Source organism: Oryx dammah, unplaced genomic scaffold (assembly GCF_014754425.2).
Source record: "Oryx dammah isolate SB20612 unplaced genomic scaffold, SCBI_Odam_1.1 HiC_scaffold_26, whole genome shotgun sequence".
Classification (NCBI taxonomy): domain Eukaryota; kingdom Metazoa; phylum Chordata; class Mammalia; order Artiodactyla; family Bovidae; genus Oryx; species Oryx dammah.
The window spans coordinates 75967127-75994202 of record NW_024070210.1 but is presented as its reverse complement, the minus strand read 5'-3'; the positions used below and the strand labels follow the sequence as shown (position 1 = coordinate 75994202).

General features: G+C 44.1%; 2 protein-coding genes and 1 pseudogene across 3 annotated transcripts; all 3 read right to left on the bottom strand.

Annotated features, from left to right (window-relative positions):
* Window positions 1–4773: 4773 nt before the first annotated feature.
* On the bottom strand, window positions 4774–5592 carry EDDM3B (epididymal protein 3B). The gene has a single exon (XM_040227096.1). The coding sequence runs from the start codon at window positions 5576–5578 to the stop codon at window positions 5138–5140; it is 441 nt and encodes a 146-aa protein (XP_040083030.1). The 5' UTR covers window positions 5579–5592; the 3' UTR covers window positions 4774–5137.
* A 2337-nt stretch (window positions 5593–7929) lies between these two features.
* Window positions 7930–8506, bottom strand: LOC120853693 (annotated as a pseudogene).
* A 3884-nt stretch (window positions 8507–12390) lies between these two features.
* Window positions 12391–25103, bottom strand: LOC120853349 (angiogenin-1-like). 2 transcript variants are annotated; one of them, XM_040227095.1, is made up of 2 exons: window positions 24936–25103; window positions 12391–13007 (listed from the first exon to the last, which is right to left on the bottom strand). In XM_040227095.1, the coding sequence occupies exon 2, from the start codon at window positions 12987–12989 to the stop codon at window positions 12543–12545; it is 447 nt and encodes a 148-aa protein (XP_040083029.1). In that variant the 5' UTR covers window positions 12990–13007; window positions 24936–25103; the 3' UTR covers window positions 12391–12542. The 2 variants fall into 2 exon arrangements, with proteins under 2 accessions (XP_040083029.1, XP_040083028.1); XM_040227094.1 differs by having other exon boundaries at window positions 25014–25103.
* Between the last annotated feature and the right edge of the window lie 1973 nt (window positions 25104–27076).

Genomic DNA, 27076 nt, shown 5'->3' with positions numbered 1-27076 from the left:
AAAGAAAAATGGACAGAAGTTTATTAGTGTGAATAACCCACATAGATATGAGAGAAGTTCAGTGATGAACAACTCAGTGAAGTGGCTAGAACTTGGGCTTACATTCTCTCTTCAGCTAAAACAAAGAAAGAAGAACGTGGAGGCAGCAAATTATGGGAGGTGACCAGGAAAGGTACAGTAAACAAGGGTAAGTTTTGTTATGAAGATTTTAGTTGATAAGTGTGTCTTATGATTAGAGTAATTTTTTCCTTCCTGGAAAGAGAGGGAGGCATCCTTACAAACGGAGATTTCCATTGTAATTGTCAATTTCCCTCAACAAAAACAAGACCAGGAGCTGACTGTGGCTCAGATCATGAACTCCTTATTACCAAATTCAGACTTAAATTGAAGGAAGTAGGGAAAACCGCTAGACCATTCAGGTATGACCTAAATCAAATCCCTTATGATTATACAGTGGAAGTGAGAAATAGATTTAAGGGCCTAGATCTGATAGATAGAGTGCCTGATGAACTATGGAATGAAGTTCGTGACATTGTGCAGGAGACAGGGATCAAGACCATCCCCATGGAAAAGAAATGCAAAAAGGCAAAATGGCTGTCTGGAGAGGCCTTACAAATAGCTGTGAAGAGAAGAGAGGCAAAAAGCAAAGGAGAAAAGGAAACATATAGGCATCTAAATGCAGAGTTCCAAAGAATAGAAAGAAGAGATAAGAAAGACTTCTTCAGCGATCAATGCAAAGAAATAGAGGAAAACAACAGAATGGGAAAGACTAGTGATCTCTTCAAGAAAATTAGAGATACCAAGGGAACATTTCATGCAAAGATGGGCTCGATAAAGGACAGAAATGGTATGGACCTAACAGAAGTAGAAGATATTAAGAAGAGGTGGCAAGAATACACGGAAGAACTGTACAAAAAAGATCTTCACGACCCAGATAGTCATGATGATGTGATCACTAATCTAGAACCAGACATCTTGGAATGTGAAGTCAAGTGGGCCTTAGAAAGCATCACTATGAACAAAGCTAGTGGAGGTGATGGAATTCTAGTTGAGCTGTTTCAAATCCTGAAAGATGATGCTGTGAAAGTGCTGCACTCAATATGCCAGCACATATGGAAAACTCAGCAGTGGCCACAGGGCTGGAAAAGGTCAGTTTTCATTCCAATTCCAAAGAAAGGCAATGCCAAAGGATGTTCAAGCTACCGCACAATTGCACTCATCTCACATGCTAGTAAAATAATGCTCAAAATTCTCCAAGCCAGGCTTCAGCAATACATGAACCGTGAACTTCCTGACGTTCAAGCTGGTTTTAGAAAAGGCAGAGGAACCAGAGATCAAATTGCCAGCATCTGCTGGATCATGGAAAAAGCAAGAGAGTTCCAGAAAAACATCTATTTCTGCTTTATTGGCAATACCAAAGCCTTTGACTGTGGATCACAATAAACTGTGGAAAATTCTGAAAGAGATGGAAATACCAGACCACCTGACTTGCCTCTTGAGAAATCTGTATGCAGGTCAGGAAGCAACAGTTAGAACTGGACATGGAACAACAGACTGGTTCCAAATAGGAAAAGGAGTGTGTCAAGGCTGTATATTGTCACCCTGCTTATTTAACTTATATGCAGAGTACATCATGAGAAACTCTGGACTGGAAGAAACACAAGCTGGAATCAAGATTGCCGGGAGAAATATCAATAACCTCAGATATGCAGATGATACCACCCTTATGGCAGAAAGTGAAGAGGAACTAAAAAGTCTCTTGATGAATGTGCAAGAGGAGAGCGAAAAAGTTGGCTTAAAGCTCAACATTCAGAAAACGAAGATCATGGCATCTGGTCCCATCACTTCATGCGAAATAGATGGGGAAACAGTGGAAACAGTGTCAGACTTTATTTTTTGGGGCTCCAGAATCACTGCAGATGGTGACTGCAGCCATGAAATTAAAAGACACTTACTCCTTGGAAGAAAAGTTATGACCAACCTAGACAGCATATTCAAAAGCAGAGATATCACTTTGCCAACTAAGGTCCGTCTAGTCAAGGCTATGGTTTTTCCTGTAGTCATGTATGGATGTGAGAGTTGGACTGTGAAGAAGGCTGAGCGCCGAAGAATTGATGCGTTTGAACTGTGGTGTTGGAGAGGACTCTTGAGAGTCCTTTGTACTGCAAGGAGATCCAACCAGTCCATTCTGAAGGAGATCAACCCTGGGATTTCTTTGGAAGGAATGATGCTAAAGCTGAAACTCCAGTACTTTGGCCACCTGATGCGAAGAGTTGACTCATTGGAAAAGACTCTGATGCTGGGAGAGATTGGGGGCAGGAGAAGAAGGGGACGACTGAGGATGAGATGGCTGGATGGCATCATGGACTCGATGGACGTGAGTCTGAGTGAACTCTGGGAGATGGTGATGGACAGGGAGGCCTGGCGTGCTGCGATTCATGGGGTTGCAAAGAGTCGGACACGACTGAGCGACTGAACTGAACTGAAGGGTAATCTATACTCTATTTTCAAAGCTTCTCCTTTATCTGCTACTTCTCAAAATACTCCTGTGTCAAAGAGGTACATTCTGGTCTCCTATAAGAGAGAGTACAGCTAGCCTACCTTGGATCCTATTACTATGGTTTGACTCAGTAGAGGAGATCAAGAACCTTAATGGACAGCCCCACCAATACACACAAAAAGAGGAAGAATATTTCCCTAATGGAAATGAATATTGTTGTTGTTGAGCTGCTAAGTCATGTCTGACCCAGTGGACTGTAGGACCCCAGGCTCCTATGACCTCCACTATCTTCTGGAGTTTGCTCACATTCATATCCATTGAGTCAGTGATGCTATCTAACCAACTCATTCTCTGCTGCCCGTTTCTCCTTTTGCCTTAGATCTCCCCAGCATTAGGGTCTTTTCCAATGAGTTGGCTCTTTGCATTAGGTGGTCAAAGCATTGGAGCTTCAGCTTTAGCAACAGTCCTTTCAATGAATATTCAGGATGATTTCCTTTAGGATTGACTGGTTTGATCTCCTTGCTGTCCAAGGGACTCTCAAGAATCTTCGCCAGCACCACAGTTCAAAAGCTGGGTGGTGCCTTCTTTATGATCCAACTCTACATAACTACTGGAAAAACCATAGCTTTGACTATATGGACCTTTGTTGACAAAGTGATGTCTCTGCTTTTTAATTGTCTAGGTTATATAACTTTCCTTCCAAGGAGGGAGCATCTTTTCATTTCATGATTGGAATAATCATCCACAGCGAATGAATATACATCTATCCAAATAGGGGAAGTGGATATGGGAAAGACTAAGCAACAACACAAGGCTATTATACTATGTTGACCTGAAACAAATAGACTGCCAGATATTTCTCCAGCAAAGATAGGTTTATTCAGAATCAACGTGGGTGCATACTAAGCTGCTTCAGTAGTGTCCGACTCTTTGAGACCCCATGGGCTGTAGCCAGCCAGGGTCCTCTGTCTATGGGATTCTCCAGGCAAGAATACTTGGTCTGATGCCACCAGTGTTTTATTGTTTGGGGACATGTTTCATACTTCTGCTGTGTGGATTTTATTTGTAAGCAAGCCTGTTCAGTTTTGTGGTTAAGCAAACCTGCTTTCTTGAGTAATCATTAATTTATAGGGATCTCCCATACTTTTTTCTTTATTTACAATCCTCTAGTGGAATTAACCATTTAATCATCTACTTTGTCCCATTACTCTGTCCCTATTAGTTTCAGGGCTTGAGTCACTCAGTGATGCAGGAGATTGAGGAACACAGAGTCCTTTAATGTTCAGTATTTCTCCTTCAAATACCTGTCCCAGGCAAAACTATATGACATGAACATTACTTACTCTGTTTCTCTGTCCTTAATTTAGCAAACAGCTTCGGTGAACACTATTTACTTATGTCTTTAACATTTCCTTCTCCAATCTACTTCCTCTTTCCTCCAACAAAATGTAAGTCTTAAGCCCCATTTTTAAAGTCCTCTTTGCCTACCCTGGAGCTTCCCTGGTGACTGAGTGGTAAAGAATCTGCCTGCCAGTGCAGATTCAGGAGATGCAGCTTTGATCCCTGGGCTAGGAAGAACCTCTGGAGAAGGAAATGGCAACCCACTTCAGTATTCTTACTTGGGAAATCCCATGGACAGAGGAGGCTGGTGGGCTACAGTCCATGGAGTCTCAAAAGAACCAGACAAGACTTAAGTACTAAACAACAACAACAACAAATCCTTACCCTATATCTCTGCCATGTGAACATGGTTGTTTATCAGATAAATTCATTTTGCTCATATCATCTACTTAATGTACTAGTCATCAGGAGACACAACAATTTAACTCATCTAAAATGCAATAGCCTCCTTAGAGACATTCTTAACAAAAGCAAGGAAGAGAGATGATTGACAGGCATTTGTCATGCTTATTTTGGCAAAGTTAAAATACCAAGTCAAAGGATGAGGAAGGAAGAAGAACAGTGATGGCTGAGCAGCTGCCATGTGCCAGGAACATGCTACATATTTTATACCTAATCAGCTCTGGTCACGTCAACCAATCTGTGTGGTTCTCAGCATGTCCCCACCATCAATGGTTATAAAATCTCCCCAGCTTAGCACATAAACAGTTATACTTTCATCACACACACAAGAAAAACAAGTATATGCTTTAGACACACACATATAATACACACCTACATAAAGCACAAATCACATTCAAGCAAAAGCTGTATGACACACACTTAGAACACCTGTACTAATCACACAACACATACTCTGCACACATAAATAAATTTCACACGCATTGAAACGATATAATTTATTTAGGGACGGAAAGATCATTCAGCTTGCAAAGGTATAAGGAGAATCAATATCAGAAAATTTCCCAGATTAGTCAGAAAGATGCCATATGTGCTGAATCTTTAAAAAACAAAACAAACCAAAATAAACATGTAGAAGGAAATCAGATAAACGAGAGCAGAAGGGTATTTCAGGCAGAGCAACAACACAGGGAAAGTTATGAGAGCAAATAACCACGTGAAACAACTCTAAGTGGTTGGAAACCATTGGCCCATAAATGTAAGGGCTCTTGATGTAGGCAGGGCCAACCACCTGGAAGCACTGAACACTGAAAGCTGAGGGTGTGGGTGGACTTTCTAGTTGCTGATATCCTCTAATAACCGCATGTCCTCTACAACATCAACAAACCCGTTCATGCTGCAATGGAATTCAATGTAGCTGTAGCTCTTGTAATCTTTGTAATTGCTTTTGCTGTTCTTCCGGATGCACTTGAGTGTCTTGAAGGGATATGGGGCCCATATATATACATTTCTGTAGCGGTCTCTCCAGTTCCTCAGGCATATACGCTCAATTTTGTGCCATAAGGTGTAGATGAAGATGTGATAGTTCTTGTCTTTTGGAATGCCTCTTTCCCTCATCAGATCATTGCATTTGTACTTGCTGAATTCCCAGTTTGTGCTCAGGTGGTGCTGTTTCATAAATTCCCTCCAGGAAAGGTTCTGGCTGTGTACAAGGAGCCCCCATAGAGGAAACAGCAGAGCCAGCAGAGAGCCTAGGACCTTTAGAGTGGATGCCATTTCAGTCACCAGGACCACCTGTGGATCGACAGGGAAGAGAGAGGAAAGCATTATCTCAACACTGCCCTAGAGCTGAGCTCCACCTTAAAATTCCTTTCTCTGTCAGTGTAGGCACTTGGACCCAATTTTACCATTTGGTTTCCAGGCTGGAAGATAAGTCTCATTAGATAATAAAGTGTATAAGAAATGAAAATATGCTATAGCCTGTCTGAGACAAGAGCAAAGTTGTAAAAAAATTGAAGTTTATTTCGGCAATTCCAAATACCTCCTGTCTGCCCTCTCTTCCATCTGAACTGAAGAACCAATCTTGCTCTAGCTAGCTGTTTTACATCCACATCAATTCTCAAAAGAGTGTGTATCTTAAAGAAAATGGGATTTTAAGCTTTATGTTTGTGAATTGCAAAGGATTGTCCCTCTAAAGGGGCTTCCTTGCTGGCTCGGCGGTTAAGAATCTACCTTCAGTGCAGGAGACACTGGAGACCAAGATTTGATTCCTGGGTCAGGAAGATCCCCTGGAGGAGGGCACGGCAACCCACTCCAGTATTCTTGTCTGGAGAATCCTGGACAGAACAGCCTGGTTGGCTACAGTCCCTGGGGTCACAGAGACTCGGACATGACTGAAGCAACTGAGCACACATATCCCTTTAAAAGGGATGCAGAATATGAATAGAGACTTGGAGAATATTTTCCAAGCAGGAGACTTTGGTTCCTTGAAATCCTAGGCTGCAACTATACTGATTCTGCAAGATGGTGCTTTCCAGGATCTTGTCTCCCTTATGACACTTCCCCAAAGCCTGTGAAACATGTTTTCACTTCTGACTACACACACCCCTTCTCAGAAGCCATTTCCCTAATTATTGTCATTATAATTGATCTTGATTTGTCATTAAGAATGTTATCATAAGGAGCTCCAGTTTTGAAATATTGTTTCAATCAATCAAATATTAAGATTGAAGCTGCCATCACAAGAGCTATTCTATTCAAATTAGGGCAGAGAGTTGCTTGAAAAAGTCTCCCCTTTAAACTAGCTCTCTGTCCTCATTTACCATGAGGTGTATGCCTGATGCTGTGAAGTCTCTATTCTAATTCTCAACTCTCTGAACATGATGCCTCAAAATGGGCCTAATAATCCATCCCTTAGACCTGTGAGAGTCTAGAGATACATTTATTGAGAGCATTTCTGAGAATGTCAAGTACTATGCCAAATATAGCACAAGCGGTAGGTATCTTCTCTTTTGTGATACCCTATCCCTGGTTCAAAAGGCCTAAACAAGATGAGAAGACTAGGATTCAAGGTACTTCAGTGTACAATTGGCCCTCTGAATCCACCTGCTCTGCACCCAGGGATTCCACCAACCACAGACACCGATTAAAAATCACCCCCCCACCCCAAAATTTTCTTTTCCCCAGAAAGTTCCAAAAAGTAACACTCAACTATTTCCATAGCATTTACATTGTATTTACAGCTATTTACATAAAATTTACCTTGTTTAGGTATTAAAAATCATATAGAGATAAGTATCGGAGAAGGCGATGGTAACCCACTCCAGTACTCTTGCCTGGAAAATCCCATGGATGGAGGAGCCTGGTAGGCTGCAGTCCATGGGGTCTCTGAGGGTCGGACACGACTGAGCAACTTCACTTTCACTTTTCACTTTCATGTACTGGAGAAGGAAACAACAACCCACTCCAGTGTTCTTGCCTGGAGAATCCCAGGGATGGGGGAGCCTGGTGGGCTGCCATCTATGGGGTCACACAGAGTCGGACACGACTGAAGCAACTTAGCAGCAGCAGCAGCAGCAGCAGAGATAAGTATATAGTTTAGATGCAAACACTATGCCATTTTATACAAGGTACTTGAGCATGCTTGCATTTTGGTATCCTGGGCATGGAGGATCCTGGACCAATACCCCATGGATACCAAGGGATGGTGATATTATGCTTAAGAAAAGTGAGGAGAGGCTATAAAAACTGTATCAGTAAGACTGAATCCAGGTCATTAGTTCTTACGAGTTGGATCACTGTCTATTCTTAATCCCACCATCTTAATTTCCTCTTCCAGCATTCCTGGGCCTTTCTCTCTAAGCATCCTCAGCACCAGCGCTTCTAACCATAACTCACCCTATTTAGATCCAACACTTCTGTCACTGGTCGTAGTGGGGATCAGTTTATGGATGTGCGGAGCAAAGAGTGTGTGTCTTTCCCCTTTCCTTAGAGCCAAGAAGTCTGCAGCCGTGAAGGAAGGACAGAAGGAATAACAGTCAGTGGGAGGTACAGCCCTCCAACTGATTGGCAGCAGTTGGGGGGAGGGGATAAGACAGCCTTACTAAAAGAACCAGTCCTGCATCTTTTCATCCGGAACACTTGGGTTTACTCTGAGAATAGCCTGGAGCAAAGGAGGCAAACTTCAAAGGCTGACTTGTGCTGCTGGCCTTGGCCCGGTATCTGCAGTTGGGAGCCCTGGAACTTCCGGTCTCCCTGCAGTCTGTGACCTTCCCTACACCCTCGTGGCAGTTCATCCGGCCATTCTTGCACCGAATGTTGGTGGTGCTGCAGATGCTACGGACGTTCCAAAGATCTTCATGAATGAAAGTGTTGAAGCACTTGCACTGAGGTGAAGTCATCTTCGGTCTTTGTATCATCAAGTTGCCTCCTGTCTCATCAGGGTCCACGTGTTGCCTCAGGAATCATGCGATCCTGGCCATAGGAGGGCTGTACCAGCCCCAGCCCCAGCAGGGTCAGCAGCAAGAGCAGAAGAAAGGCCTGGGTCCTCTGGAGAGCCATCACTGCCTTGGAGATGCTTAGAGAAGACCAAGGGGCGAGGAAAATCATCCCAGATTCAACAGGAAGTGAGCAACCCAAAGTAGCAAGGACAATTTTTGAAGCATCAGACAGGCCATTTTCTACACGTGCAGTCTAAAGTTTAGGCCCAGCTGAGTTCCTAGTTTGATACATACAGTTCCTTTGTTTTCAAAGATGCTGCTTCATGATGGTAGATCACATTGTGTGTGATTATAACGCTGATGAGGGACTTGTATCTTATTCCACCTACAGCCTACCCTTAACAATAATGATCAGAATTAAGCATAACTATCATTTGTTTAAATGTTACCTTCTCAGTTCACAACTACGTTTTGCCTGTGCACAGAAAGACCCAAAGCTCTATGTCACATTGCTGTGTCTGCTGCTGCAGATACGCAATATGGAGCTAGGAGGAGAGGGAAGTGAAGGAGTTGTGGGAAGCGGGGTGGCAGGAAGAAATGATGCTCGATTTACTCCTCACCCCAGGACCACTAGATACAACTTCTGAAGATACACTTAGCACTTGGGTAAGAGCTTCATCACCATAATGTACTTTGTGTTGTCTGTCCCAAAACTAATTGTGCACAGTTCTGTCTCCTTTCTCTCATTCTGCTTCTTTGTGACCAACAACATGGTTTAGCAACACGACTAGCTACAGAGAAGCTTTTACTTTCAAACAAGAGCATGGATGGCCTCAGTCACAGTAACCAACTGACTTAGTACAACAAGGAAAAATACTATGAACAGAGTTCAATGTAGACATCCACGGGTGCCTCTCAAGCTTCTGCCTACAACAGAAAATTAAATAATCCCCAAATCCTCACAACACATACTTTTAAGTTAGAGCTTGTACCAATGGCTTGCTCTGCTGACATGTTTAATCTCAGTAAGAACTTCTTTTGATATGGTGATCTGAAAGACCTAGTTTTACCACACTAACTGTATGATCTTGGAGAAATAACTTAACTTCTCTCAGTATATTTCTTCAGAAGTAGAATAGGTGTAATGAAAATGCTACCAGGCCTCCCTTGTGGCTCAGCTGGTAAAGAATCTGCCTGCAATGTGGGAGACCTGGATACGATCCCTGGGTTGGGAAGATCCCCTAGAGAAAAGCTACCCATTCCAGTACTCTGGCCTAGAGAATTCCATGGACAGTATAAGTCCATGGGGTTGCAAAGAGTTGGACACAACAAAGCGACTTTCACTTTCACTTCAATGTTACTGGAAGAGTGCGGGGAGTCCAGCTGCTCACTGCTTAAGAGGCAATAAGCAGGCTGGATTGGTGGAAAGGAAAGTTTGCTTTATTTCAGATGCCTGCAACTGTGGGGGGAGGGTGGTGGACATCCATCCAAAGGCCGCCTCCCCCTACCCCTGCAACCAGTGGGGCAAGAGCTTTTACAGACACAAGTGGGGGTGGGGGGCTACATGCAGAAACAGCATAGTCATCTCTGACAGTCATCTTCAGATTGGTCCCTGGTGGTCTCACTAGCGACATGTTGGTTGCTTTAGGTCAGTTCCAGCATCCATTTGTTCCCATTTTTTGCGGCCAGTTCTCGGAATTGTGGCAGCTCGTGTCCTTGGAACAGTCTGGTCATCATGATGATAACTTCTCCACGTGGTGTTTTACTGTCTGTAAGACAGTTCACGGGATGTGGCTCAGAATATTATCTATAGCCCTTGAGAAAGAAATAAGAGTCCTTGACTACATTATTATTTAGTCTCCTTTGACTGTTTCCCTTTGTTTCTACGTTTCTCATTTCTCTCATTAAACTTATTCTTTGACTGAAGTTTTCCACAGACAAAAGGCAGGCAGAGGACATGGTGTGGGGGCAAGGTCCATAGGGTCCTTCTCCTTAAAGGAATGTCGTAGAGAAGAAATGATAAAATCAGTGTAAAGTGCTTATTGCAATGCCTGCCTAAGCGTCCAGTAGGTGTCAGCAATGATAGGGTTTCCATTTCTCTTGGTTTCCTTTGTTCTCCTCAATCTGATAAAATAACAACTACACTGAACTGCAGGCTACTCAGGCGACACTAGTGGTAAAGAGTCCTCCTGCCAGCGCAGCAGAGGCAGGAGATGTGGGTTTGATCCCTGGATTGGGATGATCCTCTGTAGTAGGAAATGGCCACCCATTCCAGCACTCTTGCCTGGAAAATCCCAGGGACAGAGGAACCTGGTGGGCTGCAGTCCATGGGGTCACAGAGTCGGGCACGACTGAGTGACTGTCACTTTCCAATATTCTTGCCTGGAAAATCCCATGGAGAGAGGAGCCTGGCCAGCTACAGTCCATAGGGTGGCAAAGAGTCAGATGTGACTGAACAATTAATACACACTACCACTGATTGGGATTCCCTGGTGGCTCAGAGGGTAGAGAGTTTGCCTGCAATGTGGGAGACCTGAGTTCAATCCAAGAGATGTGGGTTTGATCCCTGGATTGGGATGATCCTCTGTAGTAGGAAATGGCCACCCATTCCAGTATTGTTGCCTGGAAAATCCCATGGACAGAGGAGGAGCCCGGTGGGCTACAGTCCATAGGTTTGCAAAGAGCTGGACACGACTGAGTGACTTCACTTTCACCACTGATTGGAGAACTAGAAAAAAAAATTCAGATACTCTATCAAACGTTGTTAATATCTTGCTTCCTAAGGATATTTTATTTTTATAGTAAGACAAATTTTCCAATAAAGAGGTTTGGAAAATTCTTCTTCCTACTTTGGAAAGAAATGACAATGTTTTTGCTTTTGAAATAGATGAACTAGTAACCTACTCTTCCATCCCTTCCTCCACAAATTGAATACTTGCAGTGAGGCTGGGCTCTGTGTGGCACCAAGACACAGGATTATAACCCAAGTATTGAGGAACCAGGGCTTTTGGTCCATTTCAGGGGATGTAGGCAGCAGGGGAGGCCACCAAGGGGAATACTGTGACCATGATAGTCATTCATAAAATGGCAGAACTAGTGATGCATACAGAGAAGGCAATGGCACCCCACTCCAGTGCTCTTGCCTGGCAAATCCCATGGACGGAGGAGCCTGGTGGGCTGCAGTCCATGGGGTCGTTAGGAGTTGGACACGACTGAGCGACTTCATTTTCACTTTTCACTTTTCACTTTCATGCATTGGAGAAGGAAATGGCAACCCGCTCCAGTGTTCTTGCCTGGAGAATCCCAGGGACAGGGGAGCCTGGTGGGCTGCCGTCTCTGGGGTTGCACAGATTCGGACACAACTGAAGTGACTTAGCAGCAGCAGCAGCAATGCATAACTGTAGTTTATTAACTATTTTCTAAGTAAGATATCCAGGCATCTGTTGATGAAATTAGGTAACGTTGAACTCATGGATTAATTAGCATATTTTACAGAGACTGTCTGTTAACTTAAGCTTGTATTTATTTGAAAACATATCAGGTTGAAGAACAAAGGAAAAGCTTGAAATCTTTGTATGACCTTCCCAAGACCTCAGAGTTGCTAGATAACAGTTAATAAAATATTAAAGATAAAACAATGTAGTAATCAGTCTTTTATCTTTATATAAAATAATCATGAGAGTATCTTGGGAGTGTTCCAGTCAAAACAATATCAAATTATTTTCTACTTAAGGTAAGAGGTGGCTACCCTGAATGGGTTTTGTTATTTATGCAGGATTACCAAATAATGTGTGGGTGGGTGTGTTGTGTGTGTGTGTGAGAGAGAGAAAGAGGGAAAGAAAGTGTAATTAATCTGTTGATATTTAGTACTAAACTCTTCTTCCTAAGACTTAACATTTGTGAAAATAATTATTAGGTGACAGCAAAAACAATTTGCTTCTCCTAAAAATTCTGCTTAGGGGCCTTAAGCCTTGGAATTTTCCCAACAATCTCTGTAAGATGAATTTAACATTTTTACCTTCACAGAAAAGTAAAGTCCACTCCTTGAATGCCTGATCAGGAACTGACTGACAACAAAACAGGCATTGCTTTCCCATCCAACCCTTTCAATTGAACAGGGAAAATGGATAAAGATCAACAGACCAAGAATCAGTGAGAAGACTCAGAGACATTTTTATTAATGAAGTATATTCTAAAGCAGAAAAGAAAAGGTCAGCAGCTCATTTTCTGGATTCCTAGCAATGAATGTTGCTGCGGTGTAAGGGGAAAATGCTATGAAGGAAGGCAGAGCCAGCTCTGGACTACTTGCGTGGAGGGACAAAGGACTCATCAAAGTGGACGGGCAAGCCCTTTTCACAGCGGATAACGATGACTCTGTAGTCTTTGGTGGCTTTGTAATGGCATGGAGGCCGGGTGGACCCTCCTTTATGCTTGCAAATGGTAACCTGGAAGGGAGACTTGCTTATTCTGAGACTGCCTCTGTAAGGTTTTCCATTCTTATCTTTACAGATGTCCTTGATGTCATTCTTGTTGCCATGAACAAAGGTGTTGATGTCTTTGCAAGGTTTGGTCAGGTGTCGTTTCTCCATCATCATTTCACAGTATTTGTTATCCCGGCCCTTTGGACTGCGATCATAGTGCTGGGTCAGGAAGTGTTTGTATCTGCGGTCATCCTTAGCCAGGGTCAGTGGGGTCAGACTCAGTCCCAGCATGAAGAGCAAAAACAGGGGGCTCAGGACCATCACCATCTCTTCCAACAAAGGCTCCTGCCAAGGGCAAAAGGAGATGTAATAGAGGCATAGAACAGAATTGCCAAATTAAGCTAAAAGGACAAGGATTTTTCTCTCTGCAGGGTGTCATGAATCAGGTATCCTCTGTCACTAGATATATTTTTTTCTTTTCCTTTCCTCAGTAGTCTCGTATATCTTCTCAACTGGTTCCTTTGGAACATCTATAAAAACATTTCCTGAATACAACTTCCAAGTACAACCACTGTTTCTTATCCCGGAGGATCACTGAGAATTTACCTTTCTATCAGTTGTTGCAATTTAAAATCCACTCACATTCCTTAATTCATTTATTAACTAATTTAATACCAAGCACTACATAAGCCGCTGTTGGGTACCAGGCACTGTGCTGGGTCCCAGAACACCAAGACCATTAAGACACATCCAGTGCCTCGCTAATCCAGGATGTAGCACCCATGGGGAAAGGATGAGAGTGCCAATTCACTGCGAAGAGACAGTAAGATGTACTCTGAGAGCTAAGAATAAGGACTTTCAGGGAACCTTGAACCCAGGGAAGAGCTATCAGAGAGGACTGGTGAAGACAGCATCCCCGAACAAGTCAACCCATCAGTTGACTGTGAGAAGAGAAGCGAGAGCAGTTTCATCCTGAGGTGAAAGTAAGCAGACCCAATTCCCCAAGAAGTATGCTTCCCTGGTGGCTCAGTTAGTAAAGTGTCTGCCTGCAACGTAGGAGACCCGGGCTTGATCCCTGGGTTGGGAAGATCCCCTGGAGAAGGACATGGCAACCCATTCTGGTATTCTTGCTTGGAGAATTCCATGGACAGAGGATATTGGTGGGCTACAGTTTATGGGGTCTCAAAGAGTTGGACATGACTGTGCAACTTTCACTTTCACTTTTTCATGATTTCTTGGCAATCACGCATGCAGCAAAATTCTTATAATGGGATGAAAGTTTGACCTTAAATTTATTCTTAGATATACTATAATCTTTATGAATCTTAAATTGAAAGATAAATGATATAGTGTCATGGACATTAAATTATTGATTTTTATATTGTGCTTTTCTTGTGTGTAAGTCAGTAAACTTATTTTCATATTAAATACTTTTGTAGCTCTTAAAGAGGCCACCGGTTGTAGCACTAAGCCTATCATAATGCTAAACAGTCCTGGCAGTACAATTGTGACTCTAGAAATATAAGAGCATTTGGGGTTCTGCAGTTTACATGGGAAGCCATGTGACAGGCTGAGTGAAATCAGCATCTGGCATTGATCTTTATCTGTTTATCATGCTATAGACAAATTTGGTATATTGCCAAAGAATTACCAGATTATACACTAAGAAATTATTTGGTCATTCCTCAATATTGAAATCGTCCCTGAAAAGTTTTCCATTAAGCACATAAAAGTATCATTTGTAATAGAATCAGCAAAAATAATTTGGGGAGGTTAGCAAGAAAGTGGCAGACGATTGGGAGAGTCACACCTAAAAGAATGACAAGCCATCCTACAGGGCCACTGCTCCACCACAGCCGCTGGGCTGCCTGCTCCCCATGCACCAAGCTCTTTACGTTTACAGGGTGTTGCAGTCTCCTGGGTGCGTATTTTCTTCCTACTTTTTGGGAAGACACTTTTCTCGAATTGTAATCAGTTAAGTCTCTTGCTCTGCAATGGACAAAATATTGCCTTTTAACATCAAAAGCAGTTGTAGAATGGCAGGCTGTCAAGGGTGGAAGTATCCTTAATGGTCACACTGTGAACAGAGGCCAGAATCCCAGAGTTCAAAAATCTAGTAGAACCTGAGCTGGTTGTACCCAAAAGAGTCATTAGGTGGCAGCGAAATGTTGTCTCCCTCGCTTAGAGGAAACGGTGTGTCCTTGTAGGAATCAGCATTGTACAGGGGATATCGCTGATCACAGAAAGGGTGTGAGCTGGCAGGCTCAGCAAAAGTCTCTGTCCAAACACTCTATGCTTTAGACATATATTATTCACCTTGAATCATACTGCCTGCCTCACAGCAGACCCTCAGTAATTGATGTTTTAATGACTGATGTCATTTTCCTCTCCAGGTATAAACTTATCTATGAAATGAGAGTTGCTTGCTATGAAAGTTTGAAATTCCATGGCTCTCATTAAGCATAAGGGAGCCATTCTAGTTTCACTAGCAAAAGTCCAGTGAGCATGGAATTGTAAAGATGTTTGTATAGATTTAGTTGGTGTCACAGGCACCAGCTGAAAGAAAGAGATGTCAGGGTGATCTGAGCCCAGTCTCACTGGTGTGCATCATCCTTCAAGGCTCAGTGTGTAAGCCCAGTCCTGTTCACCTCTAGTTAAGGTGCTGACCCTTCCTCAGGGTTGGCTCCCTACAAAGGCACTTGTTTGTTGGGAGGTTGAAGGTCCTCATGTTCCAGTCTGGGAAGGTACATCTTTATTTCTAACGTACAAAATTTGCACATTCATCCTGTAACAATTCAGCAAAATTTTGCTCAGGCTTATCAGAGAAGGGAATGGCACCCCACTCCAGTACTCTTGCCTGGAAAATCCCATGGACGGAGGAGCCTGGTAGGCTGCAGTCCATGGGGTCGCGAAGAGTCAGACATGACTGAGCGACTTCACTTTCAGTTTTCACTTTCACACATTGGAGAAGGCAATGGCAACCCACTCCAGTGTTCTTGCCTGGAGAATCCCAGGGACGGGGGAGCCTGGTGGGCTGCCATTTCTGGGGTCAAACAGAGTCGGACACGACTGAAGCGACTTAGCAGTGTTGCAATCGTGGGGGCTTCCCCAGTAGCTCAGTGGTAAAGAATCTGCCTGCAATGTAGCAGCCTCAGGAGACTGAGGTTAGATTCCTGGGTTGAAAGATCCCCTGGAGGAGGGCAAGGCAACCCATTCCAGTATTCTTGCCTGGAGAATCCCATGGGCAGAGAAGCCGGAGGGGCTACAGCCCATGGGGTTGCAGAGTCTGACACGACTGAAGCAACTTAGCATGCATGTGTTCTAATCATGACTCCCTGAGACATCCCGAAACCAAACCCTGGCAAACATGCACCATGGCCACCTATTTAACATCTGCTCCCCGACTCACACCTTCCACACTCATGTTTGCAATTCTAAATTTCCCAAAAAGGAAGGTAAAATGGAACTGGGAAAAAACAAATAAGAGACAGAATATTTGTGGTACAGAATATTTGTGGGAGGAAAACAAACAAGGTCAGAATATTTATGGTACAGAATCTGCATAGGCCAAAAGTGCAGGGCCTCACATTTGGTCAAGGATTGTCAGACTCATTTAGACAGATCCTTCTAGACCCAAGTACATAATCGTCAGGTCCTTCTAGACCCAAGCACTTAATTGTCAGTGGAATTTGTTCCAAATGTTCTTTAGACTAACTTTATCCTGTGTCTCAAACCAATCCCTTGGTCTTTATAAAAATTAACATTCTCTTCCTCTCCCCACAGGCAATATTTTGTACTCAACAGATCCATCAAACTTTATGCACCGAAAAATTACCTTGACATAGGATTATGAGTAACTACAGCCAGTGTACCTTCCTTTGAACTTTGGATGTGTTCCACTTACTTTGTTTTCAAAGAGCATCCAAGAACTTTTCTCTTCCTTTTTTTTTGTTTGCACTGTATGATTTGTGGGATCTTAGTTCCCTGACAAAGGAATGAACCCACATCCTTGGGGGTGAAAAGCAAAAACTCCTAAACACTTGGACTGACACGGAATTCCCCCAAAACTTTCTAAAGGAAAGTAAATAGCAGGGAAGGAGACAAGACTGAGCACGCACGCATGCACTTTATAAGAAAACAGTGCTAGGACTTCCCTGATGGTCCAGTGGCTAAGACTCCAAGCTCCCAATGCAGGGGCTGGGTTCCATCCCTGGTCAGGGAAGTAGATCCCTCATGCTACAGCTAACGATCCTACATGCGGCAACTAAAAAAAAAAAAAAAAAAAGATCTGCCATGCTGCAGCTAAAAACAAGGATGGAAGATCTCCCATGCCTCAGCTAAGACCCAGTGCAGCCAAATAAATAATAAATATTAAAAAGGAAAGAAAGAAAACAGCTAAAAATATACTTCTGTTTTTCCTTGTTAAGCCACATACACTGTCTGTGTCTGGGGTGGGGTGGGGTCTTCCAGATGCCCTTCAGCACCTGTCTCACCTTCTTTGGGGATTTTATCACAATTTAGCAATCTCTCCTAAACCTCCGCTTGCTCCCAGCTGCACTAATTTGCTTTTAGTCCAAGAGTAGTGTCCTTGCATATAGAATATCCCCTAAAGAAATCTGTTTTCATTTTAGACTTTGGCACCTAATTAATTTTCTTCTGAATTCATGAGCTTGGGCCCCAGAGGTTTTAAAAGGGTGGGGAAATAGGTTCATTGAGATGGATGGACATTTAGAAATAGCATATAAACAAACAAACATATATAAAACAATAGATTACCCAGATGGAAGAATCTTATAAAAATCTAGAAGTTTCCTTCCAACTGCAGAGGGATTCCAACTGCTTGTTCCTGGAGACGGGTTTCAGCTGAGTGAACCTGGAGGCCCCTCCTGGTTCTGATCATACAGTGATCAGATGGACAGGGTGGAGAGACTAGATCTGAAAATCCTCAGTCTTGTCAGAGACACACAAACCAAGGACACTACTCTTGGAAAAAACATGGAGAGTCATTCACCTCTTCCTTGGGCCCAATTGGGTCAAATATTAACTCACTTGAATGGATTAGAGATTTGTTCTAGGAGGCAAAACTTGATAAATGTGGCCTTTTGTCCCCAAGTTGGCTTTTTCTGGCATCTCTGTGTTGTTACTCCTGCCCAAGACAGGATTGAGGGTTTATTATTCCCATGCAATGATCTGGATCCCAAAGATGTTGTTTCTTGGGCCAGCTCCAAGAACTGCCTTGCAAAAACCTGCAGAGAAGATGGGGTCCCCCAGGAGGATGCTGCCCCACTGTACTTTCTGTTTACCCACAGAATTTGGTCTCATGAACAGGTACTAAGTAGGTTTTATAGAACCGGGAAAGCACTTCCAGAGAAGGTTATGTGACAGCTGTTAGCACCCTGCACCTGGCCTCAACCTCCCAGCATTAACCTTCAGAAATACCCTTATCCTAGGCTTCTGTTTCCTTTCTTCTTTACCTGTCCACAAACGACTACCTGTGAGCACCCGATATTTTGTTGTAAAATTGTCTAACTCCACCATCAATGCAACACTGACTTGTATCCACTCACAAAATGGCTATGTTGCCTGCATAGAAAGTGCACCCAAGGGTACCAGGATCACTTTCAGATCCTATGGTTTCAAATATCAGGTAGTGTCAAGGGACATTCAACTTTAAGGAATCCTATATGTTGTTTCCTCCCTTTGTGTGCTGTTTCTCAAGGGCCCTCTGTTCCTTATCAGTTCCTGGAAAACAGGAACGAGCAGAGCTGCACACAGTTCTCAGGACTGAGGTCATGGGACAGCGCATGCGTGGATTCCCTTCAGTGACCTTTTACTTTACTGTAAACTATTCAGTCATGTCCCTATTACTCAGGATATGGATTGTCTTCTGGCCCTGTGATGATTGTTATTCACCTGGTTTTGTTTTTGCTCAACTTTATTTTTGCTTAAAGCTTCCTTGTATGAAAATATATAAGTATATGCTGTTACAAATGAAGCACCCTTGTTTCACTCGAGACTTGGATCCCCCGCATCCCTCTTCATCGACTTCAGTCCCCAGGTCCTGGTCTGTAAAGACCATAACAGGTAGCAGCAGGAGGCCAGCTGTCTCGCAGACCCCCAGCAACCACCTTCACTGGTGTTGGATCTAGGGCACTGCTATCTTGTTAAAAATTACCAACCTTCTCTTGTCGTCCACCCACCTCTACATTTTCAGTCTCCCTGTATTTTAGGCATTAGCTAAAGACATGCTACCTACCAGTAAAACAAATGCACTTGACATGATCATAATAATTACAGTGACCAGTGTTACCTTGCATTCTATGAGAAGCTCATATATTTAACCTTCACTAGAACTATGTGAGGCGGGTATTATGTAAGTCAGTTCTTCTTATGAAGAAACTCTGAAATCAAATGGCAGGGGAGCCTTGACGGAAAGAATCCTTTCTCTTTTTTTACTAATAACTTTTGCTTTGTCCAGTTTCTGCCTATAAAACCCTTCCACTGCAGGCTCCTCGGAGCACCTCTCTTATATACTAGAGGAGATGCTGCCCCTTTCATCAATGATTCAACAAAACCAATTAAATCTTCAAATTTACTCAGTTGAATTTTAGTTTTTAACAGAACAAAGAGAAGTAGCAGGATGTAGGGCCTCTATTGGCATCCAACAAGGCGTCCAAACACTCACTTTCCTCTTCTGAGCAAACACCCTGTTTAAGAGGAGCACCTATTTTAATTAATTGTGCATCACTTTTTAAATATAAACTGAAGAATTGAGTCTTGGAAAGTTTTCAACCATTACAAACCACACAGCTGGGACTGTACTGGAAGAGGATGCCAGACGAAGTTATATCAGTAAGGAGGAGAAGTTTGATGCCAGAGTATAAAGCAGCAAAGGATAGGCTAGCTCTGTTGTTTGGTGGCAATGCTCCCAGGGATATGAAGCTGAATCCTTCTTAGTTTACCATTCAGAGAACCCAAGAGCCCTTAAGAACATAGCCAAGGGTACTCTTTCTGTTGTATGTGAGACTAATCCCAAAACCTGGGTTATGCAAACCATTTTCCAGGACTGGTTTTTCCATCACTTTTTCCTAGAGGTAGAGAAGCATTGCTTGGAGAAGGATATCCCATTCAACATTGATTTGCTGCTCAGCAGTGCTCCCAGACACCCCCTATTCATGGCTGACTTTCATCTCATCATCAAGGTAGTGCATCTGCCTCTGAATACTACGTTGCTCATCCAACCTAAAGACTAGGGAGATATACTGACTTTCTGGAAATATTATTTATGTCATATTTTTCATCAAGCAGTAAAGGCAAGTGGCAAATCATGAACAACCTTGTGCCAATTTTGGAAGGACTATAATATCTACAAGGCCATAAAAATTTTTGACTTTGCTTGGCATGAGGTTCCAATGTTACTGAGAATGGGGTTTGGAAGCACCTTTGCCCACAGTTTGTTCACAATTCGTGGGTTTGAGAAGGTGAATGAGGAGTCCAAAGAGGTCTTCAGTGACTTAGTGACTCTCAGTGAGAAGCTGGACTTAGATCTGCAAGAGGATAATTTCACCAAACTCCTTGCTGTGCAACACAAGGAGGTTACTAATGAAGACTTGATGGGATTGGAGGCCCAGAGAAAGGACAAAGAGATACAAGAGGAAGAAGTAACTGAAGAACTGATGAGATTCACGACACGAGAAATGGCAAGGGGATTTTCTTTACTTGAGGAGGCACTGTTTGTTTTTGAGCCACAGGACCAGAACGCAGAAAGATACACAAAGCTTGCAGAAACTGTTCAGAATGCAATCAGTGCTACTGTGTCATTTAAAATGAGAGTAGAAGGGCTCCTACCCAGACATCACTGGATCATTTTTACAAGAGGGTAGGTAGAATTGAAGCTCCACTACTTCGGCCACCTGATGCGAAAAGCTAACTCATTAGAAAAGACCCTGATGCTGGGAAAGATTGAAGGCAGGAGGAGAAGGGGACGACAGAAGACAAGATGGTTGGATGGCATCATTGACTCAATGGACATGAGTTTGAGCAAGCTCCAGGAGATGGTGAAGGGGAGGGAAGCCTGGCATGCTGCAGTCCATGGGGTCGCAAAGAGTCAGACATGACTGATGGCTGAACAACAGGTAGAATTGAATCCAGCAAGGAACCAGAACCTGTGCCATCAATGCCAAGTATGAGTGAAATTGCAGCCTGCCCTCCATCTCCTATTGCTGATGATCCTTCAGCTGAACCATCTCCCACCTCCTCTCCCTCCTCTAGTTAGTATCTCTTCTCATCTGTTCACTCGATGCCAGCCCCTATATGCCAGCTGTTGTACTGTACTACTCTACTTTTCAAGGTACTGTACTGTAAGATTAAAATTTCTTTATTTTTATATTAATTTGTGTGAAAAGTATTATAAACCTGTTATAGTATAGTACTACATAGCAGGTTGTGTCAGTTGCCTTTCTCAGCTAACTTTTCTGGACTAATGAAAAAGAGGACTTACAAACATGCTCTCAGAATAGAACTCCTTATGTAGGAGACTTACTCTATTTTGAAACTATGCCAATATCCTGTTCTTTATCAAACTATCAACTTATTCATTAGTTTATTGTATCGATGTAGCCTCATGGTTCTCACTTTTTTAGTTGTTTATATAATCTGTTAATTTCATTATTATCTTGCTGCTCAAATTGTCACAGATTTGGCCATTGGGAGCCCCTTAAACTGACTTCTGTGTCCTTTTGATGTTCCCATCATTGTTTGGGTATTTTCTTGCTTTCTGGCTAAAGATATTCTAGTCTCCTCTTCTGTGCTCCCTGTCCCAGCCCTGAGGGCAGCCATTTCTTCAGGGAGCCATTTCTCCAAGACTCTTTTAAGTATAGTACATGGTATTTAAATAAAAGCCAAGGTCTGCCTAAAAGCTAATCATGCTTGTCTCTTGGGATGTTGCTATTACCAGACTCTTTGAGTGAACACATCGAGGAACTGTGTATACATAAATTTACACACATTGACAAAAGTTGAGGTTGTAGCAGAACTAAGAAAGCAGAAAGGGATTAAGGATTAGCCTTTCTGGAGAATGAAATTAATATTCAGGAAGCAAGAACACAAGCCAGATCAGATGGCAATGAGGGAAAGCATTGAGACCGTTAAATGCAAAGCTCAAAGCAGATCAGCCAGTAGGTCAAGAGGCTTAACCTAGTGACTCCTTAAAAGACTCCAATTAAGTAGTTGTGAGAATTGTCTCCTAAACTCCATAAGGCTGACTCTCCATCTTAGATGCCTGCCTTGACTTCCCCACCCATGTGGCTTGTCTCTTGACTATATCCCCACCTGTAGAGAAAAAAGCAGTGTTGGACTGGTTGGAACTGTCCTAGTGATTAACACCAGGAAGAAAGCAGAAGATGGAAGATGTGTGACTCAAGAAATTTCTAAGCAAATGACTTTTTTCGAGACCTTGCTTCCTTGGTAGAACCAGCATGGGATGCCTTTTAAGGAGAGGGAGGGGTACTGTTTGGACTAGCAGCCTTCCTCCTAAACAGGTTGCCCTGTCTCCTCACCCTGCCTCCTTGCTCCTCACTCCAGCTGCTCTGATATAAGTGCTTCTGTTATTACCCCAGTATGAGTCCCCAGGCCCCTAACTCAACAGGTGGGGTGAGAAGCAAAGCCTTCTCCCACCACAGGGCACAGCAGGAAGAGGTAGAAGGGGGAAATCCAAGGCTAGAGGAAGAAGGCGATGGTTTCACAATGAGAAGTTGAAGCCCTTTGGGGGGGTCCATCCCCAGGGTCAGTTCGCCATGCCCAACACACCAGGCAACACTGTGTAGTGAGAACTCTGCCCTGGGGAGCTGGGGAGCTGACACTGGCTTCTGCTTCTGCACCAAGACACAAGTGTCTGACCTTGGGTCCACCCTGACCCTCATTCTCCTCAGGTGTATAAATGGGATGCCAGCAGGAAGGTTCTTTCCATTGCTTGTGTCTTGTCCATCCTTGAGTTCAAGGTAACTGTCTATATATTTTTTTTATAAATAGAAATGTTTTGCATGATATTCAAGAGACATCTCCCAAGGCCTACTTTTTATTTCTGTGTTATCCCCGGTGCCACAGAGAAACTTGAAATTTTCTAAACACGCAGTGCTCTGCCATATGTGTGTAATGTCTCTGGCCTTTTTTTCTCTCTGAATTGCCTATCCTCTACCCCTAATTGGAGGGGGGGGGTACCCTATTTATGCTTAAAACTCTCTCCAAGGAAATCTTTGCTCTGGAACCTTCCCTGATTCCCCCACACTCCACCCCTTTCTTCTTGTTGCTTCATAATGACTCCACCCTCACTTCTGGAGTTCTTCTCAAGGTCTGGTTTATATTATGACTCTAGAGGTTGCATCTGTTGGGGAGAATTCTCAGCACTTGGGTCTTAATCATAGTTTATGATTTATTTGCTTAGCTCTTCTCAGAAGACAGGTATCTGGCTCTGGGGGAGAGTGCAGATTTGACGTTCCTAGATCCCTCAGAGGCCCTGCCCTCCTCTATTACCAGCTGTTACCTTTTACACAGGCATTCTGGTCAACAGTTAATGCCCCTGTGATAAGCCACCAGAAGAGCTGGCACAAGTGGCTATCCCTGATGTGAGGGTGGGGTCACTGGGGCTTGCTTTAGGGGGAAGAAGGGTCGGTGGTGGTAGGGGTTGGGCCTCCTAAAATAGCTAAAGCCCAGAGACCACTGAACAACCCAGGCTGGTTAGGTAATGAGGTCTTCTTCAATCAGGAACAACAGACACCCGTCTTTCTTTTCTCAGATACCCTGGGCAATGTCTGACCTCGTTTTAAGAAGACCCAGGACTGGGAACTGGAGTGAGAAAGAACATATGGAGGATGTGTGTGTCCTTGGGCCGAGGAAATAGTGATAATGTGGAGAGGCTGGGAGGTGGAAGCGGGAGATGGGGGCCCAGCCCTGTGTGCACCCAAGTCCAGACTATGGACTGCACCTGGCGGGTCACAGGGGAGTCAGAGCCACCCTCTGGGAAAGGGCAGCCTGTGCTCAGGTGTTGGAACCCCTCCTCCTTTTGTCTTTTGACTGCACCTCATGTCTTATGGAATCTTAGTTCTCTGACCAAGAATGGAACCTTGACTCTTGGCAGTGAAAGGACAGAGTCCTAACCATTGGTCCACCAGGGAATTCTGGGAACCCCTTTCTTTCCCACTTTGTGCTGCTGGGTGTATGAGGGTGGGATGGACAAGAAGAGGCATGGGAAGTCCTGTAAAATGGGGATCATCAACAGGGACCTGCACAGCCTCAAAAGCTTTTTACCTTTTTGCAGTTGATTTGTCTTGAGAGGTAAAGTGTTGGGGTGTCAGCAGGAGGTGGAAATTAGGAGAAGACTGAACAATGTTTCCCTGGGAAAGGGCTGCTCAGTAAAGGTTGATAAATGCATAGCTTTGTGACAGGCTTGATGGGCCACTTGGGCTGTTTGACTCCTAGGGAACTCCCAAATAACCTCCATCCATGGTGACCTCTGTCTCCAAGGAGTTGGCTTCAGAGAACCCAGAACCCAGAGCCCCACTCCGGAAGAGGAGCCAGGAAAACTGTATAGCCTGGGAGAGGGGCAAGTGCCCTGAGAGGAGAGTGTCGGGGTGTGGGTGGGCCTGGCCACAGCCTCTCTAAGGGTTCCTTTGGGCCTGGAGCCCAGTGGTGTGGTAAAGAAGTTCTAACCTTCCTGGGCTGCCTCTGAATTTAAAGGGATTTCAGGGGTAATTTCCAAGCATTTTGTGAAGGGGACAAGTGTGCACTTCCCTTCACTTTTCTCAGCTGGGCCTGGGATCAACCAGTACTGATGTGGCTTCATGAATAGACATTCAAGTCTTACCTTGAACACCTGCTTTTCTAACTGATCAGCATCTTCCTGCCCCTGTTTCCTTCCTCCCTCCTCATGTGTCTTTTCCCTCCTCTCCTCTCTGTCTGCCCACAACTGCTATGACCACACTCCCTAAACCTAGGGCTCTGTCCCCCTCACCTTGTAACCTTGTCCTCTTTCATTCATTCTGCCCCTCATGCCTCCCATTCCTTGCTCCATCTCTTCTCCCTCACATCGATCCCTCTGTGTCCCGGAGTCCCTGTGTCCCTATTTATTCCTCTGCGTTTCATCCCATCCATGACTCCATCTGCATCTCCTCCATAGCCTCATTTTGTGCCCCCAGCCCCTAGCATCTCTCTCCTCTCTTCCCCGTGTGTCCTCATCCCTCCACATTGAGTCCCTCCTTTGTCCGCCTTGCCACTCACCTGAGGGTACACTTATCTGATCAGAACCCATACCTTCTCTGTCTTCTCTCCTCACCCATGTTCCCCTGTAGGCCTCACCTTGTCAATGAGTCCTCCTGTTGCAATGCCAGCTCAGTAGCACACAGCTTCCCTCCACTGGGCTTCAGATCTCTGAAGGCCTCCTCTCACCACAAACTTCTTAAGAACTGGCTTGGCCTGTGGTGCTTTTATCTGGGTGTGGGCTGGGGAGCAGCCCTGGATCAGGAAATGAATCAGGTTCATGCCTTTCCACTTACATATTCTAAGTGAGTGGATACCTACGGAGCTAGTATGCCTGCCTAAACATCTTCAGCAATGAGGAAGCGTGAATCCTCACACTCAAAGAATAGATCTGGCCCTAGCCACAAGATTTTAACAAGTCTGATAAAACACCTGGCCTAAGTGTCTACCCTAAATGAGAATGGTCATTTATCATCTCTTATACACCCCTCTGGTTCTGATTCTGGGAAGAGCCATCATTGTGGTGATAAAGATTGCTTTTTTCTGACCTGGGATACAGATGCAATAACCTAGAAGGTTACTTTGGATGGCTTCCTGTCATCAAGAATGAGTGATGGGAGAGGGATGATGACACAAGGCAGAGTGATACGGCAGCTGAGTTGACTGTTGGAGATGCTGTGTGCATGTCTGGGAAGAGACATGCAGTCTGCTGAGACAAGAAAGGTTCATTGCCTCATGGCCAGTGTGACTCCAGCCTTGCAGTATCCCAAGCCCTCCTTCTATTACTCCAAGGCTGTTGGAAGAATGAGATCATATCATGCCACTCTTTTTTAAGCTGAAGTCAGTGGTTTCTGTTGAGCCCTGAAAATTTCCAAACGTAGGACCTCCATGCAATAGCTTGAGTCAACAGATCCACCCGGAGGATTAAATCCTTCAGTGATTTCTCTGGAAAGATGCTTACGTGCAGCTGCTCTGTGTAGGATTACCAAGAACAAGAATGAATGACCATTTGGAGGGTGGAAGGAATGGAAATTGCTATATATCTAGGCCTGGAAAAGTAGCTGATAAAAAGGAAGTCAGGAGCCCCAGACTCAAGGACAGATGTACAAATTTGATGACAAGCCACCTCTGTTCTATTCTGAGTGAAGTCCTGCAAAAGATTTGAACAGTTCTCAAGCAATCACTTGAATGCTGCTCCTGACCACAGTGTGCGAAGAGTTTTCCCTTCCTGTTCCTCACTGATTCCTGAGTGCAGCTCTGTGATGGAGGGAGAGTAGGGGCTGTCATTGTCTGTCCCCTTTGCTGTCAGTCTGCATTTCCAGATTCTAGAGCCTGTGCCCCTTCCTGACCCAAATGTGAATGAGCCACTGTATTCTCATATCTCTCTATTTCCCACAAATCTCAGACACGAAGGAGGGGATACGCCTCTAGAGCAGAATGTAAGCGCATTAAAGAAGGGCACAAGCAGACACACAGAGCCTTGTGGGTAATTCTGTGAAGTTTATTCTGTCTGCACCGGGAGTTTCACCAGGTAGTGCTCGTGGTAAAGAACTTGCCTGCCAGTGCAGGAGACGCTAAGAAATGTGGGTTCAACCCCCGATAGGAAGGCATGGCAGCCCAGCCGGGTATTCTTGATGGGAAATCCCATGGACAGAGGAGCCTGGTGGGCTACAGTCCATAGGGTCACAAAAAATTGGGCAGGACTGAAGTGACTTAGCATGCATGTAGGGAGCTTCATTAAAAAATTTTTTTTAAATTTTTAATTGGAGGATAATTGATTTACAGTATTGTGTTCGTTTCTGTCATGTATCAACATGAATCACCCAGCTGAGCCAAACTTAAGAGAGGCTGGGGGCTTGTGCCATGAGGACTGATGCTGATAGCCAGGGTGGATGGTAGGACTGGGCCATGGTTGTAACTGTGGGCCTTGGCCAATGAGCATAGCCCATAGTGCTGACCCAGTCTAGATGATCTCACGCAAGTGAACTAGAATTGGTGTTGTGGTATTGTCCTGTGATCACGTGCAACAGTGAAGATCGTGTGACCACAGGACAAGGTGCACAGACTCTGTGCCTGTGTCTGACCATTGCGCAGTTCGTATAATGAATACAGTGCATTTCCTATGAGATTGCAGGAGGTTACAGGCATTTGAACTGAGCCAC

Coding starts and splice junctions, on each gene's coding strand:
- EDDM3B (XM_040227096.1), bottom strand. CDS start 5,578: ATGGCATCCACTCTAAAGGTCCTAGGCTCTCTGCTGGCTCTGCTGTTT.
- LOC120853349 (XM_040227095.1), bottom strand. CDS start 12,989: ATGGTGATGGTCCTGAGCCCCCTGTTTTTGCTCTTCATGCTGGGACTG.